We start from the raw sequence: 21,287 nt of genomic DNA on the forward strand, positions 1-21,287 counted from the left end.
TTAATTCTTCATATTAAAAAAAGTGATAATTAATGATGTTTAAAAGTATACTCTCATCGTTAATAACTGGAATCTCAATTTCAAAAAAATATAATAAATTGAGTCTCATAGGATCCACCCATTAAAGCAAACCCCAGAATTCGTCCAAACAAGCCATGGCCGAGTTCTAAGATATCTCACCCATTTAGATCAATCCAAGAGGATTTGCCCAAATCACAACAATCCAATAGGATTCGGTATTATTCCATTATCAGATCTGGTACGACTCGTTGAAGATCTAATTCCATATACGTTTCAATTATGACAATGAAAAAAATTATAGAAGTCCAAGATCTCTTAAAATTTCAAAGAGATATTTTTCGATTTGAAATCGTATCCTTATTTAGAAATCACCTCTGAATAGAACTCACTTTTCTATTCAAAGTCTTACTGAATAAGTATATTCTACAAGGTATTTCTATATTTTCACAATAACAAGAGTTGAGGTATGTCTACGCACAGACAAATTATAATTACGCATTAATACTTTCTTAAACTCAAATAATAACTTAGGCATTAGAGAGCTTATCGAACAAACACCGTCTAAACAACCATCTACCTTATTTTATAGGTTAAACATTTGTTGCGAAGACCTGATTCCATCATTAACTGATGTCGTTTTCAGTTTTGAATAGATTTCGTAATAAACGACATTTTAAGTGATTCAAAACATTCATTTATACCTAATATAATCAATTTGTATATAATTGAATTGAGTAATAACAACTTTTAAAATTTAATAGTCTCTTTGTTCTGAATTGATAGGTCAATTTATTATTTTATGTAGGTTACTTTTTATTTTAGTTGACAATTTTAAAATTAAAAACCTTATATACTTCTAGTAAATATGCATAGTTATTCTCAGATAAATTAACACTCCATATTCTGACATTGATCAATGTCATTTTTAATGCTAATGTGAAATGCAACAATAAAACCGGGCATCAATATATTATTTGTAAATTTTAAGAATTAAGAAATTATAAAATATAAAAGTAAATAAAATAATAATTTACAATTAATTTATAAGTATATTTTTAATCATCGCATTTATTCATATAACCAATTATTTGGGGATATAAGGTGGGGGTGAGCATTCGGTCGGTTTGGTCAAAACCAAACCGACACCTCCTTAACCGAACTAAACATTCGACCGAATAGTTAAAACCGAACCGACCGGGTAATTTTTTATAATAAAAAATCAAACTGATTGAATAAGATAGAAAAAAATTCAAAACCGAAAACGACCGAATAGATCGTTTAATTTTATCGGTTTGGTCAAAAATTCAAAAAAAGAATAACCAAAAAACATCAGAATTTTTTAATACGACTGGTTCGGTTAATGTGAATAATTTAAAATTTAAACTAAATCGATAACTAAATTTTTTTATACAAAAATCAAATTGATTGAATTAACTATTTTAATTAAATCAAACCGATCAAAATTTATCGGTTCAAATAGTTAATTCGTTCGGATGGTTTTTTCCACTCCTAATAGAAGAAGTACTATTTATTGCGAGTAATAGCGGCGTGTTACTCACGCTCTGATCTACTCCAACAGGCTTTTGTTGATCACCATCTGATCCATGAAGAACTGTGTAAAAAGTTACAGACAAAACTTTATATCTTGGTTTTACAAAAAGTAAAACATTGTTTATGGACTACAATTATTAATTTCTAATATTGGCTCATCATTAGCATCCGACCTCGGAATTCTCCGATCCATAGGCAATCATCTTTATTTAATATGGAGTATTAATTAATACTCTCTCCTATTTATAATATTTATCGCATTTATCCATTATATATAAATTAAAAAATTAATAAATATATTTTAATTTATATTATTTTTACTATATTATCTATATTAATTACCACTAATTTTATATTTGACTAGTTTTTTTAACCTTAATACGTTATTTATTATTAGGGATAAATTTAAAAAATTGTAATTAATATTTTTTTTAAAATTCTAATATAACAAATATTATGAACAAAAAAAATTTCAAATACGATAAATATTATAGCCCGGAAGAAATAAAGTATTATCCATGTTAAAATATTTTACATCTTTATAGTAAATTAATTATTTATATTTATACTGTCCCATAGAATTATAAAATTTGATACTTTTAAGATTATTTCAAATAAAATTATCAAATATTTTTTTATTATTATATGAGCATTATATATATATATATATATATATATATATATATATATATATATATATATATATATATATATATATATATATATATATATATATATATATATATATTTACATATTATTTATCTGAAAAATAAAAATATATGTTTTAAATTATGATATTAAATTTTTTTTGTTTGGAAAACAAAGAGAGTATTTTATAATTAAAATAATATATTAAAATTGCATATTATACACGGTCAGATGACATATTATTATATCTTATTTGATTTTATTATAAACCTCTTTTGCTAAACAATAAATGTTAAATCACATAATATAATGTTAGTCAATAATGACAAACTTGAAATCATAAAATAAAAAGATGACTTTTTTTGTTGTTTTTTGTTTATTCTTTGGATACTTGTAGAAGAAATGGAGTTAACAAAGGTTTGAACTCCTAAATATTCTAAAGGATTTACATGAGGCCGAATTGAAATATTCTTTAGGGGCAAAACTGAGAGTTGCAATAAATTTACGTAAACTAAAACTTGAATTTTGAAAATGTTTTAAAAAAATTGAATGGTTATGAAAGTACCCGATTATACAAGCTATTTACAAAAACAATATCGTATCTTTTACAAAAGTATTAATTTAAACACTACTTAGAGTTTAACAGATAATAACCTATTAGAAAAATTTGAGTCTTTCAGTTAAGAAGTAGTCCCGAAATTATTTTCGACACCTAAATATACGTGTGATATACGCTCTCGAATAAACAAGTGATAATTAATAATATTTGAAAATGTGGTTGCGGAGAAGAATTTTGAGTTCATGGAGAAAAGGGAGCGAAAAGTGGTGTAATAGTAGTTTCGTAATTTTATTAAAGTTGGAGGTGTGCGATTTAGACGGTTCTTAAACCTAAATTCATTGGAAACGGTCCAACGATCAAAACACGTCATTTCGCTCTTGACCTATGTTGCTTTTTGGCCATATTTCATCATTTGGGCCTTCGGAATGACAATTTTTGATTATGTCAGGTTTTAAACTTTTAAATTTTTATTTTTTTATGTCCGGATTAGGGTTTTCAGTTATTTTAGTATTTAAACAATTTTATGAGTATAGAGAGCGAATTTGATGCTGCTGAGACAATTTTTGTATATTTTTCAAGATAAGTATTCTTTTAAATCAATGTTATTTAATGCCTAAATTCTAATATCCGTTCCCCAATCAATAGAGTTTAGAAGATTAATTGTTGGTATTTTTGTACATCCCCTATTATTCGACATCAGCTACAGCACCTAGACCTATCTAATCTTTATTTCCCGACTATTAAAATTATTCTTACTTATTTGTAACTTCCGCTATATCTATATACGTGTGGGCATCATTCAGTAGATTGTGTTTAATTAGTCGTGTTTAATGTAAAATTATATTGTTACCTCTAATAAATTTAAAAATGACATCATTTTGTCAAATTTAAAATAATGGTTTTAAATAATGCTATTATGTTAATTATATGGTAAATCGGAACTCACTCATTCTCTAAAAAAATTGCTCCTCCTTCTCTCTAAAATAGCTTTCTTCATCTTCATTTTATTGTGGGGAAAAGGTGTATTTACCGGCTATAGTCGGAAAATAATCTTCTCTCCGCCTATATTATTAATTTTAAAATCTTTATTTTATTTAAATAAACGAAATAATTAATAATTTAATTTTTATTTTCATAAATAGATTTACAAATCAGACAATGTATGATAAGCATAAATAGTTTGTTCCATGTCAGATCATCAGATTCAATTCAAATTTTCCGAATTTCATATAACTACAAAAAGTACTATATATTAATTGATTAAGGCAAGAATTAAGAAATGAAATAATGAAGTTAGAGTGCTAGGTAGGTCAATACTTAGAAAAACTCGTCATTTTCACAAAGAACCGGCATTTTCCTTTCTTCATCGCCTGAAAATCTCACACTTTCTCTCACTAAAACCTTCTTCTCTCTCAAGGTCCCCACTCTCTCTCTCTTCTTCCTGATAATTTACATATAAACATCACCATCTTCTCCATATTTCTTTCTCTCTGCACCTTACTATATTTAATTATTTCTCTCTACTGTGTCTTCTCTTTTCACACTCCTCCACTATTTCATCTCCAGTAATTTATACTGCATCCAACAGTACCAATTTCATCTCTCTCTTTATTCACATATAATATACAATCTCTGTCTATCATTTTCTTTAGCTTTCTTTTTACACAGTTGCACACACTTTTCAATCTATCCATCTCCATTTTTTTATAATCTTTCCTTTTCTTTCTTCGAATATATATATACACAGACATACAGAGAAGAAAAAAGCTTTTTTTGTTGAGAAAAAATGGCGTTTCACCATAACTTATCTCACCAAGAACTCCCACTTCACCATTTCAGAAACCAAACTCAGTCCCAAACCCAACAAAACATGGAAGAAACCACCACTTCTCCGCCGCCGAATTGGCTGAACACAGCTCTTCTCCGTACACAACAACCGCAGCAGCATCATTTCACCGATCATACTAACAACTTTCTAAATCTTCATACAGCTTCTGCTACTACAAACTCCGACTCCTCACAAAACCCAACTCAATGGTTATCTCGTAATTCGTCTTCAATTTATAACCGAAATCACAGTGATGTTATTGATGACGTGTCACATGCTGTAACGGTAACTGCTGCTGATTCTTTAGTGGCCGGTACTATCTCTCAAGAGTCTGCTGATTTGAAGAATAATATTAATAACAACAGTGAGACTATGAATAATAACAAGAGTGAAGGAGGGGAGAGTGGCAGCGGCGGCGGTGGAGATGGGATAATGAATTGGCAAAATGCAAGATGTAAAGCTGATATTTTGAGTCATCCATTGTATGATCAGCTGTTATCAGCTCATGTAGCTTGTTTACGGATCGCTACTCCGGTCGATCAGTTGCCGAGAATTGATGCTCAGCTTGCTCAGTCTCAGCATGTTGTGACTAAATATTCAGCTCTTGGTCAGGGTTTGGTTGGTGATGATAAGGAGCTTGATCAGTTCATGGTAAGTTATGTTGTTAGTTTTTACTCTGTTCTCTCTTTAAAAAGGTTGGAATTTTAAATATCTTTTTAATCAAGGTTTGCAAAGCTAGAATCTTTGTTCGATTTGATGACATGGGTGGTCAAGTTTAACGAGAATTTGGAGTGAATTGGTCGAAAATTTTGGAAATTATTGTGAAATGGCTTTTGGGATTTTATGAGATGGGATTTTGGAGTGTTTTGTTGACTTTTGATTTGTATAGTCTTTGTTTGGAAATTTTGAGTGGAGATGAATGCACCGACAGCTGATTGTTGTGAAAATTAAAGTTGGAAAGTTTGATTGTGGCTAATTTTGATTGCTTAGTGGATTTATGTGATACTTTGAGGTTATTTGGCTCATTCATAACAAAATTCTCCAATTTTGGTTCCTAAAAAATTTGAAATTGTTTTTTAGGCTAAGTTCTGGAATTTTCAATTGAATTCAATCATGCAAACATGGTGAAAATGTGTACCTTATTTTTAAGAATTGTAAAATTTGTGATTTTGTAGTGATTCTCTGTTTTTAGCTATTATTAGCAATGATGAAATATATTTAACACTCTTGATTTCACCCCTTTTAGTATGACTTAAAGTTTAAGTAAAATCATTAAACTAAAGATTGGAGTTATACTCATTCTTTTAAATCATTTCTATTGGATATGCATATGATCTCAAGAATTGATCATTGAAGCTTGTCTTTTTAGACACTGAACCAGGAATTACTTGATTTGTTTTGCAACTCTAATTCTTTTTACTTGTTTCAATTAAATTGACTGTGTTTAATGCAGGAGATAATGTATGAATTAAAAGTTTAGTTCTTCCTATTTGTAGGCACATTATTTTCTATTGCTTTGTCAATTTAAAGAACAACTGCAACAACATGTTCGAGTCCATGCTATGGAAGCAGTAATGGCCTGCTGGGAGATTGAGCAATCTTTACAAAGCTTAACAGGTGATTTTCATTTAATGACCTCCCCTTGTATGTAAAATTGAAGCCTGGTTAGTAATAATTTTAAAAGTATGTAAAAATACTTTATATAGTTTGGTAATTGCAAAAAATTTAAACAACTATTTAATTTTCTGATATACTGAAACTGAAAATCCTGGTGTTGAACCAACAGGAGTTTCTCCTGGAGAAGGTACAGGTGCAACAATGTCCGACGATGAGGATGACCAAGTAGATAGTGATGTTAATTTGTTTGATCCAAGTATGGACGGTGGAGATACAATGGGATTTGGTCCGCTTATCCCAACAGAAACCGAGAGGTCGTTAATGGAGCGGGTGAGGCATGAGCTGAAGCATGAACTAAAGCAGGTAATGGCCGTAATTTATATTGCATTGAAACTTTCTAAGTTTTTCATTTTTATAAACGCTTTTGAAACTTCAAAACTCTATATTTGTAAGCTGTTCTTATAAAAAATGCCATCTTGCTGTTTTTAGTTTCGACATTTTCAGTTTCGGAGTTTAAGTTTCCGTACGCCATTGAAGAACAAAGCATGGAGTATCATTTTAAGTTTTTCAATTTGCTAACTTTTTCTGTTAATTTTATAGGGTTACAAAGAGAAAATTGCTGATATTAGAGAAGAAATTATGCGTAAGAGAAGAGCAGGAAAGCTACCAGGGGACACTACCTCTGTCTTAAAACAATGGTGGCAATCACATTCAAAATGGCCATATCCTACTGTAAGTTTTCTTCTATAAAGTACTGTACTGAGGTTTTAGCTATACCTGCCAATTTTAAACACGACATGACTAAATGGTATTGTACGAAGTTAAAGAATTTGTATCATAAGAACTCGTTTATGACACAATTTTTTCCGTGTCTAAATGTGCTCATGAATGTGTAATTAGCTTAAAAAAAAGTATTATAAAAGTATTGTATTTGAATCAGACACAATTATTAATCGTGTCGTATTCATGTTTTTGCTTAAAAGACAAATACGATCCATATATTGACCCGTAAATTAGGAGTTTAACCGAGTGAAGCCAACTCGCGAATTACTCGGGATTAGCTCGATTTAATTCAAGTCGAGTTTTAATTTGAGATGCTTGAGCTATTTATCGAGTTGAGCTCGAATTTCAAAATAGCTTGAACTTTAAAATAGCTCGATAAGCCCTCAAGCCTTATCGAGCTTTAGTTCTATGACCACTACTCGAATAAATTCCAAAGAAAGGGTTTACAAGAGAAATATAGGGGATTCATCCTAATTGACATTTGAGTTAATTTACTTTTTATATATACATTTATTTATAATACTAATTTTATTTTTGTATTAAGATTAATTTTGAATTATTTATATAGATAATTTAGCCGAGTAGATTTTGAATTTCAAATATTTTAATAAGTTCGAGCTCAAACTCCTAAAATAAAATTCAATCGACCTCCAGTCAAATTTCGAAATTGAAATTTTAGAGTTAAGTAGAATTCGAACTTAACAGCACTTCGACTCGATCTGATTACGCTTCTACCGTAAACACGAGTTGACAGTTATAGTTTTAATTAGCTATAGAGTGATTGCAAGCCCACCATTTTTCCGGTGTGTCGGGGGACAAAAAACATGTGCTTTAAATTAGGTAGTAAAGTAAAGAGGCCATGAAATTTCCTACCTTAAAGAACATGATATATATACATATGGATAAAATGCAATGATCATCACATGCATAAGCACACACCAGACAGAAAAGCAGAGTTTTGTGAAAATTTCTTCTGATAAGACATTAGTGGGTGCTTAAGTTAAGGCAAAGTCTTCACATTTAACTTATAATTTGCTAAATTTTCAATCTTTATGACTTTTCAGGAGGAAGATAAAGCAAGATTAGTACAGGAAACAGGATTGCAATTAAAGCAGATTAATAATTGGTTTATTAATCAGAGAAAGAGGAATTGGCATAGCAATCCTTCAACTTCAACAGTCTTGAAAAGTAAACGCAAAAGGTATTAATTTTATTGTAATTAATTTGAAACGATCAGTACTGTAAATGTGTCAATCCGGCTCTCGAATTTGTATTTCGGGATCAAATAAGTCATTTTTAATTTTATAGTCAACTAAATCCGAAAACTTGTGTTTCAGGATCAAATAAATCACTTTAGTCAATTAGATCGCAAAACTTTTATCTCGGAATAAAAAAAGTCACGCGTTTGAATATACAGATTAGGGGTTAATTGACCCCAACATAAGTTTTGAGATCTAATTAAATATAAAAATTAAAAGTAACTTATTTGACTCCCAAACACAAATTTTAGGATTTAATTAATTAAAAAAGTTAAAAAGTGATTAATTTGACTTCTAAAACATAAATTTTGAAATCTAACTGACTAAAAGAATTAAAAGTTACTTGTTTGACTCCTAAATATAATTTTGAAGGCCGGGTTGGCCCTTTACTCTTTTTTTTCTTTCAAGAAGTTGGTACCAACCTAATGTTTTTTAAAAGAAGTAATGCAGGTGATAACAGCAGCGATCGGTTCGCGTAAATCGAAGAACAATCGAGTAATCGGCACGAATTTCACTCGATCAACAGTAGATACTGCATTGACAGAAGATAAAAAGGCTAACAAAGAGGATGATGATCAGGAAGAATGCGATCTTGCAGACTTATTAAGAATTTCAAAGAAAATATAATTAGTGAAATTGAATGTAGATAGAAGCAAAATATATGGATTTTGCAGGTTTATTTATATTTGTGAATAAGATCAATAGGGAGAGGTGGTTAAGGGGTGTATATACAGTGTAATAGTATAATATTTTTTATGCTTAGTTACTGATTGCTATAAGATTATAGCTTTCTTTTTTTGCATCCGTAGAATTGAACAGCAACTGTATGGAATGTAAAATTTATAATTAATGTTGTTGAATAGCCACATGGTCTCATCTGAATGATTTGAGTTAATTAGCAGCAATCTAATTTATCTCTAAAAGAATATAATTGTGCTTGATTTACTTAAAAATGTATTTAGTAATTCTTTTAAGTTTTATAGAATTAGATATGTTTATATCTCATATATATGCGCATAATGGGGACGATGACATTTCTGGTTCGCCAAATCCTAATCATAGGCGAAGGCGTTATGATAGTACGCGATTCTTGTGTAGTATTTTCCGGACATTGTTTAAGCAAGCAAGGGTGATCTAGCCGGGCGATCTCCTAGCTCGTTTGAGGTTGGATATTATTAGATGAGATCGATATTATCAAATAGTTTAGAATCATTAAGGACTGCAGCAGGAGAAAAGGTAATTGGGTAACTGGCAATGGAGTTTTGCCAAATATATATATGATTTTGGAAGACAACAAACTAATTTAAATGCTCAATGAACTGTGAGCAGACTATAAATCTTGTAATTAATTGACAAAAGAATTGTAACAATTGCTAATAACGTTTTCTTGCAACTGAAGATATTGTATCATAAGCTCTTCCAATTTCCAATTTAAAGATTAAGGATTAATAATCATCTGCTGTGCAAATCAAATAGAGTATGGATTTCTGTCTGAGGCACCTGCAAGTTAATGACAGAAACTGTTGAAACAATTATAGAATTGGAACGAAATTACCAAATAAAAAAGCGACCTAGTCTACGACTCAGCCATTCGTGCCAATTCTGCATTCGTTTCAACCGAAACTTGCTTAATTACTTTGGAAATTGAATCTAAGTAATAACCACAATCTCATAAGCTAGGGTTTGTTGAATCAACACATGAAATTATATCAAAAGAATATTCAATTCCCCTTTTTTTCTGTCCAACAAAAGAATTAATATAAACAATCAGATTAACAACAAGATTACACAAAAATAAACAATTGATCCACTGAAATTGGAAGATCATCATAATGCAAGTCCAAAACTAGCTCTTAAAAGAGCCAACCGGAGCAACAGTAAATCTAGCTGAAAAATCAGGATACGCAGAATCAGTTTCTCTATCAACTCCGTCGTCAAAGTTCATCGCATAACTTTGAGGATCATACTGAAACTTTTGCGATCTTCTTTTTTTATTGCTGTTGCCGTTAATGCCATGAACACTAAATCTTCGAATAAAATTCTTCCACCTTGGTCCCGCTAAAATCTCTGAAAATTCTTTAACTTTCTTAGCTTTTTCCCTTAAATAACACTCTCTTTTCTCCTCTTGTTTCGGCGGCAATAATAACCTGTCGGATCCGTCGGCGTTTCTTTTCCAGAAAACTAACCCTTTGAAACAACCGCAGCAATAAGGATTAAACGCCGCTGATGACTCTTCAAAATCTTGATCTTCGCCGTTATGAGTTTCTTCTGACTCTTCTTGATTAGACATGATTAAAAGAGATACTATAAACCTAACTTGAGAAGAAAGATACTTAAAACCCTAAGAATCTAAGGCGACGAGTTAATAATCCAAAAGGAAAAAGAAGAAATAAAGCTGTATCAGAGTATGATTAAGTAGTACCGTCCAAATTATGTTGTGATAATTAGGCCAGTGATTGACAGGTTGTTGACTTGATCATTAGTTAGTTGTATGCTCGTTTGATTAGGCTTTTTATTTATTTATTTATTTAACAACTTTGCCGGCGGTTGCTTTCTATGGTAGTTAATAGAAAAGGAAAAGGGCCGTTTATATCCCTAAACTTTAACATTCAACTTTTTAAACATTAAAGGCTTGCTTGATTCTGAAACCAAATGTTAAAGACATAAATAATCTAAAGAAAATACTCCCTCCGTTTGTTTTAGCTGTCCATTTAGTTAAATGAATTTGTCTATATTTACTTGTCCATTTAGAACTTCAAAATGATTTTAGCTATTATTTTTCAAATTTATCTATTTCTAATAAATAATAAATGATTATATGACTCAATTTACAAAGCATTTACTTCCTCTGTCTCGAAAGAGTTGTTCACGTTGTTTATCACACAGTTTAAGAAACTCAATTATTGTTTATAGCTTTTGTAAAATTTTCCTTACTTTTCTTGTCATACCCCTATTTAATATAGGGTCCACTTGCAATTTACTTTTATTAGTGGATTTTAAATAGGAGTAATATAGAAAAATTGAGTGTAAAAATTAGTTACTTTTTGAAAGTGGACAAAAAATTTGAGACAAAGAAAATTTTCAAAATGACAACTCTATTGGGACGGAAAAAAAATATTAAAAAGTAAGGTTCTATTAGTATTTGTTCCTATAATTTAAAACAAAAAGTCCACTTTCTTAATATGTACAATTTTGCCTGAATGCACAACTAAATAAAAACGTAGGGAGTACCAAACATCAATTTTTTTTAGCGGTGAAGTTGTATATAAAGTTAAATACTATATCATTATATAATTATACACGCTTAATTATTTTAAAAAATAACAAATTTTAACGCGTTTTTTTTATTTTTTTACGAACTTTTAGTTTTAACAATGTTGAGCGTAAACTTTCAAATTTTTCAATTTAAACACCGGACAATCTTATATAATTGAATTGCTAATGTAGACGTTAATAGTGTATATTTGGAGTCCACATCATTATTTTTAACGAAAAATTGCTGGTGTTTTGAATTATCTATATTATATATAAAAATACGGAAGGGGGGAAAGGGCGAGGGGTGGACATGCACTTTTACACTAATACTCTTAATATTCTCTTTTTTATTATTTAATTAACTATAATTAATATAGAATACTAATTGAATTAAACTATTCCTAATACTGTTAAAATAGACTATTAATCTTAATGAACTACTACTTTGTTTATGAAGATGATTGATTAAGAATGCATTACTTCCACTAAATTATTATTTTACTATTATTTGATAAAAACTATAACAACTTTTGTGAATAAATTTAACTAAGTAAACTTTATTGTATTTTTGATTTCGTATAAAAAAATCATTAGTATATTTTATGTTTTTTAGTTTGTACAAATTGTTATGTTGATTCATTAATAATGTATGTTATTAACTATTTATATTATGTTTATGAATATAATACAAAAAAAAACGTGATTTTTTTATTTATTGGAATTTTATATATATCAATAAATAATAAAATAATTTTTTTTATATTAAATATCAATTTCTTTTATATTATTATGTAGGGTATGTTTAATGAAACAATTAATTAACATTACTTACTACTATTTTAATTGTTAGTATAATTGATCAATTATAAATAATAGTCTTAGTCCATAATTTTTTTAATCTAATAAAAACTCTAACTAATTTTATATTAATAACATATAAAATACATTGACGAGTTACGTTACGAGCCACGTGCGTAGCACGTAATGCGAAACTAGTAATAAAAAAATAGTCATGGTTTTTTTACTAAAATTATCCATTATTTTTTTTACTAGAATTAAAAATTTATATTAAAATTATAAAATATGCTAGAAATAGGATTAAAGGTAATTAATACGAATTGCTGTCGTCTTTTTAGTTCATGAAAGTCGGCAAAAATAGCCTTTAATTGAGGATTTTTGGTAGACAGAATAATTATGAATTATTAAATTTTTGAATTATTGTTTACTTTATGAAATACTATAATTTTTATATCAAGAATGTCTGCAAATGGTGCCATGTGGACTTACGTTATACTAAGATAGGGAATTTAAAGACAAAATCAACAAATAAACAAAATGTGCATGATTGCCAATTTGCCATTTAGCCAGCTAGGAAACTTCGTCGTGGATGCAACTAATTGCCACTCTATTGAATTTGAAACAAATGACTGTAATTATCATTCCTAGGATAAGAAGAAATTCTTATGTAGACTCAGTCTATTATATTATCTGTGGACTAAGCCAATTATATTATAACACCTCATTAAAATGAAGGTATTTTTATAATTTCGTTTGTTATTTGCATACACTTTTGAATAATGATATTATAAGAATACTCTCATTTCAATGAGGTATTATAACATAATTGACTTAGTCTACGGATGACGTGGTGGACTGAGTCTACTTAAAAATTTCCAAATAACAAATGAAATTATAAGAATACCCTTATTTTAATGAAGTGTTATAATATAATTGGCTTAGTCCACAGATGACGTGATAGACTGAGTCTACATAAGAATTTCTCTAAGAGAAGATACTTACTTAAAAGACAAGTATTTAATTATGGAATTAAATTCAATTACATTGTTAGTTTATGACAATTAATTTTCCTATATACAATTGCAAAATTTTCAACAGCGACTAAAATTTGTACAATTTTATATTGGTGCTAGTCTGCTAGATTACGAATTAAATCATAAGAACATTCAAATACTACAAACTTACAATAAAGAGGAACTCCCTTTTTAAATTTATTTATTTTCAATACCTCAATTTTAAAAATTTATTTTTTTACTCTATTGTTTTTAATTGTACTCTCAATTAGCAAAATAACTTATTTGTATTTTTACTCTCATTCTTTTAAGAACATGTATGTCTCATTTTTTTCTTTTTTCTCCTCTTTTTTTAGTCTCTTTTTTCTCTTTCCTCATTTTTCTTCTTTTCTTTTTTTTTTTTCTCTTTTCTTCTCCTTCTTTTCCTTTTCCTTCTTCTTCTTCTTTTCCTTTTCTCAGCAACTTTTTTCTTTTTCTTAGTCTTTTTCTTTTTACTAATTGTGAATGAGTTTAAAAGATAATATGATGGGTGATAGATGAAAAACTTTTTCTTATTCTTCTTTGTTTTAAATTATTATAGTATCGTTTTCTATAATTTTTTTTAAAAAAAAAGCGTCATTTTTTTCAGTAATGATGTTTTGACCTGGTTTTCAAACGTTTTTAATTAATTTTAAAAATCGTTTGAAACTGTTTTTTTGAAACTGTTTTATACTGTTTGAAACTGTTTTATACTGTTTGAAACCTTTGTAAACGGTTTGAAACTCTTTTATATTGTTCGAAACTGTGTTAAAACTGTTATTTTTAGATTATTTGAAAGTGTTTTTTAGAAACTAATTTAGACTGTTTGAGACCTTTGTATACGGTTTGAAACTGTTTTATACTGTTCGAAACTTTTGTAAACGGTTTGAAACTATTTTTCTAAAACTGTTTGAAACGGTTTGAAACTGTTATTTTTAGACTGTTTGAAAGTGTTTTTTAGAAACTGTTTTAGACTGTTTGAGACCTTTGTAAACAGTTTGAAACTGCATTTGAAACTGTGTTTGAAACTGTTAGAAACTGAACTATACTTTATTTCATATACTCATAAACTGTTTTATTTAGTTTGTTATTATTTGCAACAGACTTATACATTTCTAATCATATATTAATTCAATTTTCATGAAACATATCATTGCAACTGTTATCAACTATTGTAAACACAAATAAAATAAAACAGAAACTATTTGAATATGATAATATAGAACACTAAAAAAATATAAACAAATGAAACAGTTTGCAACTGTTATTACATTTTAAACTATTTAAACATCTCGAAATTTTTTGAAACCTAATTAAACATACTGAAATTATAAAATAATTTGATTGAACAATTTTACATCCTTTTTTTTACTGAATCCGCAGTTTTTATTGATCGTAATATATGAATTTGAATAATGAAGCAGTAATTCGAAAATATCTGACAGAAGTGAAGAATGAAATAATGACATTTGAGAGAATTAGAGATCTGAAAAAGAAAAAAAAAGCTGAGCTGAAAGTTTAGGGGAGGAAGAAGAAGTTTATTACAATAAAAACAAGTGGAGTAATTTTTAGGTATAAAAACAAATAGGACAAGGTATAAAAATAATTGGCTGACACGGATAGATAGGTAAGTTAAGTCCAAAATTTGTGGTAGGTTATTACTAATAATTTTTTTATTTAGATAATTCTCTAAATCTCTCTACAATAAAATAAGGGTTTTTTTTAACAAGTACCTATACAATTGCAAAATATTCTTAAGAATACTAGTCATACTTTCAAAATTGAAAAATACAATATCCATTTTGTTTTTGCAAAACTATACTTTGTTTATTATAAAAATACAATAATCATTATATACGGAATGTATTTAGATGAAAGTCAAGACTCTCCTACAAATAAAATCTTTACAAATAAATTAAGATCTTTTCAATTAAGATTTTTCCAAATGAAATCAATTAATATCTTTTCAAAATAAAACCAATTAAATATCTTTTCAAATAAAATCAATTAAAAAATTTCAAAAACAAATTTAAATAAAATTGTCACGACCCGAAATCTCGAGCCGAGACCGGCGCTAGGGAATGGGAATTTTCGTTTCCGAAACCCGTAGCAAGCCTAAATTTAGCAATTTCTTTTTCGCGTTTTAAAAATCTTTATAAAACTTTAATTGAGCGTTTTCAAAATTTCGGCAATATAACGGCTGTAATTTAAACTAACCAACACCTGCGGAAACGTATACAACTTAACAGCCATTATATAAATATCATTAATCATCATTTGTAAGTTAAACAGTTAATCTAAAACTACCTCTGATAATTTTTTTATTCCCAGAAACGAGACCTATCAAAAACTATTAACAAAAAGCGGTGATAACCCAAAATACAACCATACCGCTATAGACCTCGACAAAAATAAACTAGCCTGACTATCTACTGCAGCGCTAGAGCAAAAGACAGAAACTGTACATGTCAAAAGAGCGAGCTTTCCGGATCAAGAATGGAAGCTCGGGTCAACCTTGATCTACTGAGTACCTGAAAAGTTTGGAATATCAACGGGTCAGACTATGCTGAGTAAGTTCACAGTTTACTAACGATATTATATTTAAAACTAAGGTCGCATTGTCGATAACATACGATACTCAAATAATCTATTTATAATCTCTTACTGGAATATACTTATACTTGAAACATAATTTGATAATAAACATTTCCTTAAATAAAGAAAGTATAAATAAACATAAATAAAAGATTTCCAATATTCGATCCGTTTGAAACCCTAAACCCAAATGCTATGAACCTATAGAACATAATCAACGATAATTGTTTTTTTAAATCATATCGTCCGAGTGGCCGGGTCCCGAGATAATTCGACCGAGTTACCCGCTACCACGTGGCATAGTCCCGAGATAATTCGACCGAGTTACATCATGCCACTACTTAATCCCAAGTTGTGGGTCCCGAGATAATTCGACCGAGTTACCCACGAGACACAGGTCCCGAGATAGTTCGACCGAGTTACCTGGTGTCTATCAATTTTCTTTTTGTCCTCCTTAATCCATTAATCGATCGATATTCATAATTAATCATTTCAAGATATTGACCATAGACGCCTAGACTCGTATCAATTCTGGTGATCACACAGCCTATTGACGCCCAATAGGTAGCACGTTTCCCTCGGATCTCATATCGGGTTAAATTAACTAAATTCATAAAATACGTAATTCATGCTTTACATAAAACAATTAATAGATTAAAGGAAACAATCAATTCATAAATACTTTCACAAAAATAAATCAAACTTTTAAAATAGAACATATACTTGTTAATTCACATATTCATAAAGAGCACATCGTCTTTATGACAGCATTCAACCTTGAAAATCATCATTTCCAATTAACTAGTTCTTTTCTAAATCATAGATATTATCTTATAGCACAAATATATATAATATCATTTGTCATGAATAAATTCCATTTATGCGACCTTTATGGACTTTAAAATATATAATTCAAATGTAGAATAAAGTAAAATATAAATAAAATATAGAGTTTGTTATTAAAATATTATGACAAACTTTAAAACAAAATTTGTAAGCTATACTAAAATATAATAAATCAATCAAATGCGCAATAAAAGACACTATAAATAATATATAAGTTTTACTTAAAATACATAATCAAACATATATATAATAATAACAATACAATATCGAAAGTAACTTGCGAACTTACCTCGATCGCTTAAATCCAATTTTGTTTCAATAATCAAATTATCTTGCCCGTTGCTATTTCCTTAGTCCACTACTTCTCCAAGCCAAAGTCGCTCAATATCTATAATTTGAACAAATCTCATATTAACACTTGATTTCATAATATATTTTATTCCTACCATTTCCATTCTTATATTCAAACTTTGAAGTTTGAATTATATTCTAAGTCCTTATTTTAAATTCTTGCCTTCTTAAAGTCTAACTTAATCGATTTGGTTAATACTTAACCAAATCGTCTAATTACTACTTTAACTTCTAAGTTTTCTAATACTTAGGTTAATTCATAACTCACTTAGTTTTATCAATGTAAACTAATTTACTTTATGTTATTAAAATCAACTAATTTATTTTAAATTAAAGCTTCTATTAACATTCACTAATCCAATTTAACTTGAATTAACCAACTTTAATAAACCGTGTATTAAACTTAATACCAAATTTTAAGTCTGACTTTCATTAAACTTAATATACTCATTCTACCCTTTACTTTAGATTTTAATTTATTTCTCAAATCAATTCAAAATGTCATAATCAATTTAAACCCAAATATAAAAAAAATATTATTTATTCCATTTACCAATTTACATTTTATGTTTTCCATTTTAACTTAAACTTATACCTTTAATCCTTAATATTAGACATTATTTTATTATTTTTTTTTTAAATCAATTTCAAATACACTCTAATTTACTTTTATCAAAGCCACTTTTAAAATTAGGCTCGATTTAAATTTCTTTATCAAATTTTATTACTCCTATTTCCTATTTTTTTTAACTATTCAAAAATTCAAATTTATTTAAATTTTTAAAAACGTCATATTTGAAAAAAAATATATTTTTCCTCATAGCGACGGGCGGGTCCCGGAGAGCGACCGGCTGGTCTGCCGCCGAGCAGACCTCGGTCTGCTCAGCAGAGCAGACCTTCGGTCTGCTTCAGCAAGCAGACCTTGGTCTGCTCTGGTTGAGCAGACCGTAGTCTGCTCAACCATGAGCAGACTGGTCAGGCCAATGGCCTGACCGGTCTTTCCTCCGGCCACCGGTTCCGCCCCTCCGCTCAATTCCGACTCCGACTCCGATTTCGTTTTCCAAAAATTAATATTTAACCAACAATTAAAAATTTCCAGCAATATTAAAAATCATCAATTCTTCAATTTCTTTAGTGTTTATAATTACTACTAATTACTCTAATCAACAAATACACTTTACTTTCATTAATCCTTAAGCAAAACCCATAAAACTTCAATATTTAGTCATTTTTGAATAATTTCCAGCAATATATTAAACTCCTAATTTCCATTTAATTTGACAATTTTCACCTTAATTTCATCTTCTTTTCTCATACTTAGTGTTTATATTCATAATAATTACTCTAACAATAATTTTCTTCCAATTTAATCAATTTCTAATAAATTTCATAAACCCTAAAAACTTTAACTAATTAAATAACTTACTAGTTTAGAAACCTTACCTTGATTATTGTTGCTATAGATAGAATCTTAGCTTAATCCTCAAAATATCCAAGATTCCTTCATGATTTTGGTGGAAAATGGAAGTTTTGGGATGAGAAATGGTTTAGAGAAGAAGGAGAGGAAAATTCTGGAAATCTCCTTCTTTTTCTCCTTTGTTTCTATTATCCTTATTAATACCTCTATTTTAATTATTAATAATGAAAGAAATTGGGCTTGGACTTTGAGTTTTCTCTTTTACTATTTGTTTGGACTTGTATTGTTGTTAATTAGGCCTACTATTTAATATGTCTCTACACTATATTTTATATATTTTTTTTTTTTGCTTATTAATTTATTAAATTAATTTATTACTTAAGCACGTCGATAATAATTCCGGGCTTAAATCCGAATTTTCCAATGATAAAAATTATACGGGCTATTTTTCCTTATTTTAGCTCCCTTTAGCTAAAATAATATGTCTAATCCAATTAAACATTTCTCCAAAAAATGCGGGGCATTACATTCTTCCCCCCTTAAAAAAAATTCGTCCTCGAATTTTCTTATAATGCTTACCATCCAATTATTTTAATATTGGTAGTGCTCACTACTTCCGCCATCCCCTTAAGGCATAATCTCATAGGATATTTTATTCTACGATTTTCTAACTTATACTTATTTTGTATTACGTTATCCATGTATTACGTAGTTAGTTTTCCAAACTAACTAAAATTCACTTCTTCTTAATTTTGTAAACTTTAGGTTTTTAGCCCGCTTCAGGCCACAAAACCAGCATCTAAAATTTATCCAAGTTTTAATTTATCACTTGAAACTTATTCTATGCTACACTACCTACAACTTTTATTTTGGTCCTAGGTCCAAAATAACACTTCTTGGGATCGGAAATTGATCCAGAATTAGCTTTCCTATGTAGGTTTTAAACTTAGGTTTCCTTTAACTTATAGGCTTACTTAAGGGTATATGTTTGCCTGCTTGCCTAAGGCAGGTCTTGTTTTCTAAAATCGATATGGGTTTGTCGTTATCCTTTCCGACATACCCCCTTGGCGTGTCATTAATAGATTTTACGAAAAATCTCAGCGAGCACGCCCAAACTTGCTTCCAAAGAAGCTGTTTTAGTCTCTTATTTCAATTTTCCTTTTTCTTTTCTTAAATTTAATAATTCCCTCTCTTTTTTTAATTGATTCTCACTATAAAGTTGTGTTCCAATTTAAACGAGCTACGATCCTTTCTACAAATAAACTCAGGATATTCTAATCATCGAAATCCTGGTATTACGGATTTTTATCAAAATCAATACATTTCCAAAATTTGGGGTATTTAATGGTAACTTTAAACCATTAAATAAATCACTTAAAATCGTCCAATAGTTTTCTTTAAATGCACCCTCTGCAACTCTCTCTGCAATTTCCATTTAGATTCAAATTGACCTTGACAAGCGTTAGAGGTCGGAAAGTTTGTCCAAACTACCTACCCCGGGCATCTAAACTTTTCTTAGTTTGACATGTAGTTTCTTTAGTTGAATTCTTTGAATTTATCCGAAGTTAACTACTAGTCCAAGCTTAGTTATAAGTTTTGGATTATCCCACTTGATATATAACCAAAGTCTATGAAATTTTCGTAGTTATGTTCACCTTCACCTTCCATTGCCCTTGAATAATCCATCGAAATCCCTTTATCAAGTGTCTGCATCCATTCTGCGGACGCCTGAACCCTATACTATAAACTCAGTAATAATTTAACGCCAACAGCTAACATGCTTACTCATTCCTCCATACCTCTTCTTCTATTACGACCTTATACATCTATTTTAATGGCTTGTCCCTTCCTTAAAGTTTTACAACTTATATACCATATTTCCGTCTTACTTCATTGATCCGAGCACATAATTAAATAAGACTTATTATAAAACATGATTTAGCTATCCTGCAATTAGCTTTACTACTTGTGAAGTTTCGTTACTTCAATCTTTTCCATTAGGTTTGCATATCTTTGCGTCTTTCATGTAGCTTTTTCTTTCAAATCATATGCCTTCATTGCTTCTAAAATTTTCATAAATAATTTGTATTATTCCGTCATGAGTCATTTCTCATATCCTGTTTCAACACTTATCTTTTAACATATAAATTCATCGAAGTTCGACGTCACGTTCCTTAACGTCTTCCGCCTTCTTTACGTTCAATCATGTACATGTGTATACATGATATCCTTATCGATGTTCTATAGTTGATGGGTATATTTCTTCTTTGATGTCAATTACCCACTTCATGACCTCTCGTATCGAATCTTATAGAGTTGAATCTATACTAGACATCTCTATATGCATTATACACCATTTTCTATCTTTCTTGCATTAAGTTATTCCCTTTCTTATCCTTATCACAAGGTTCTTATCCAGTTACATGCGTCTTTAATACGTTATATACTTTAAACATTAGTTTACTTTGATTTCTTCGTTGGTCCTAATATACAAATCCTTAAATTATATACTTAGGACCATGTGCAACATGAAACATGTGTTAACCTTTCACATGCAGCGTTCATGTTCTCCTTTATGAGTCACCGATAATCTTTATAACTATCGTACTATAACTTTCATTCTTTGCTATTCAGATTTAAGTCTCATAACAATTTTGTTTCTTAGTTCCTTAATTAGCATATCTAATTTCCTAACTTACTCCGTATAATACACACGTTTCGTCTCTT

At 29.2% G+C, this 21,287-nt stretch overlaps 2 protein-coding genes and 1 long non-coding RNA gene across 5 annotated transcripts; 1 reads left to right on the forward strand and 2 right to left on the reverse strand.

Moving 5' to 3' along the window:
* The first annotated feature begins 4,226 nt into the window (after nt 1–4,226).
* On the forward strand, nt 4,227–9,133 carry LOC126668069 (homeobox protein knotted-1-like 3). 3 transcript variants are annotated; one of them, XM_050361286.2, is made up of 6 exons: nt 4,227–5,259; nt 6,105–6,225; nt 6,395–6,588; nt 6,826–6,957; nt 8,073–8,209; nt 8,710–9,133. In XM_050361286.2, the coding sequence occupies exons 1-6, from the start codon at nt 4,567–4,569 to the stop codon at nt 8,744–8,746; spliced, it is 1,314 nt and encodes a 437-aa protein (XP_050217243.1). In that variant the 5' UTR covers nt 4,227–4,566; the 3' UTR covers nt 8,747–9,133. The 3 variants fall into 3 exon arrangements, with proteins under 3 accessions (XP_050217243.1, XP_050217244.1, XP_050217242.1); XM_050361287.2 differs by having other exon boundaries at nt 4,228–5,259; nt 8,718–9,133; XM_050361285.2 differs by having other exon boundaries at nt 4,229–5,259; nt 8,707–9,133.
* An 838-nt stretch (nt 9,134–9,971) lies between these two features.
* Nucleotides 9,972–10,757, reverse strand: LOC126669772 (uncharacterized). Its single transcript, XM_050363326.1, has one exon. It carries the CDS (start codon nt 10,555–10,557, stop codon nt 10,114–10,116), a length of 444 nt encoding a protein of 147 aa, XP_050219283.1. The 5' UTR covers nt 10,558–10,757; the 3' UTR covers nt 9,972–10,113.
* A 4,830-nt stretch (nt 10,758–15,587) lies between these two features.
* Nucleotides 15,588–18,722, reverse strand: LOC130014627 (uncharacterized). Its single transcript, XR_007638033.2, has 3 exons — nt 18,587–18,722; nt 17,082–17,180; nt 15,588–15,882 (listed from the first exon to the last, which is right to left on the reverse strand). It is a non-coding gene; the product is annotated as an uncharacterized LOC130014627 (long non-coding RNA).
* Between the last annotated feature and the right edge of the window lie 2,565 nt (nt 18,723–21,287).

This window comes from Mercurialis annua, linkage group LG2 (genome assembly GCF_937616625.2).
Source record: "Mercurialis annua linkage group LG2, ddMerAnnu1.2, whole genome shotgun sequence".
Lineage (NCBI taxonomy): Eukaryota > Viridiplantae > Streptophyta > Magnoliopsida > Malpighiales > Euphorbiaceae > Mercurialis > Mercurialis annua.

Excerpts from the sequence above, each read along its gene's own strand:
- LOC126668069 (XM_050361285.2), top strand. The coding sequence starts at position 4,567 with ATGGCGTTTCACCATAACTTATCTCACCAAGAACTCCCACTTCACCAT. Across the intron at positions 5,260-6,104 it reads AGGAGCTTGATCAGTTCATG|GCACATTATTTTCTATTGCT; the intron begins GTAAGTTATGTT and ends TCCTATTTGTAG. Across the intron at positions 6,589-6,825 it reads TGAAGCATGAACTAAAGCAG|GGTTACAAAGAGAAAATTGC; the intron begins GTAATGGCCGTA and ends TTAATTTTATAG.
- LOC126669772 (XM_050363326.1), bottom strand. The coding sequence starts at position 10,557 with ATGTCTAATCAAGAAGAGTCAGAAGAAACTCATAACGGCGAAGATCAA.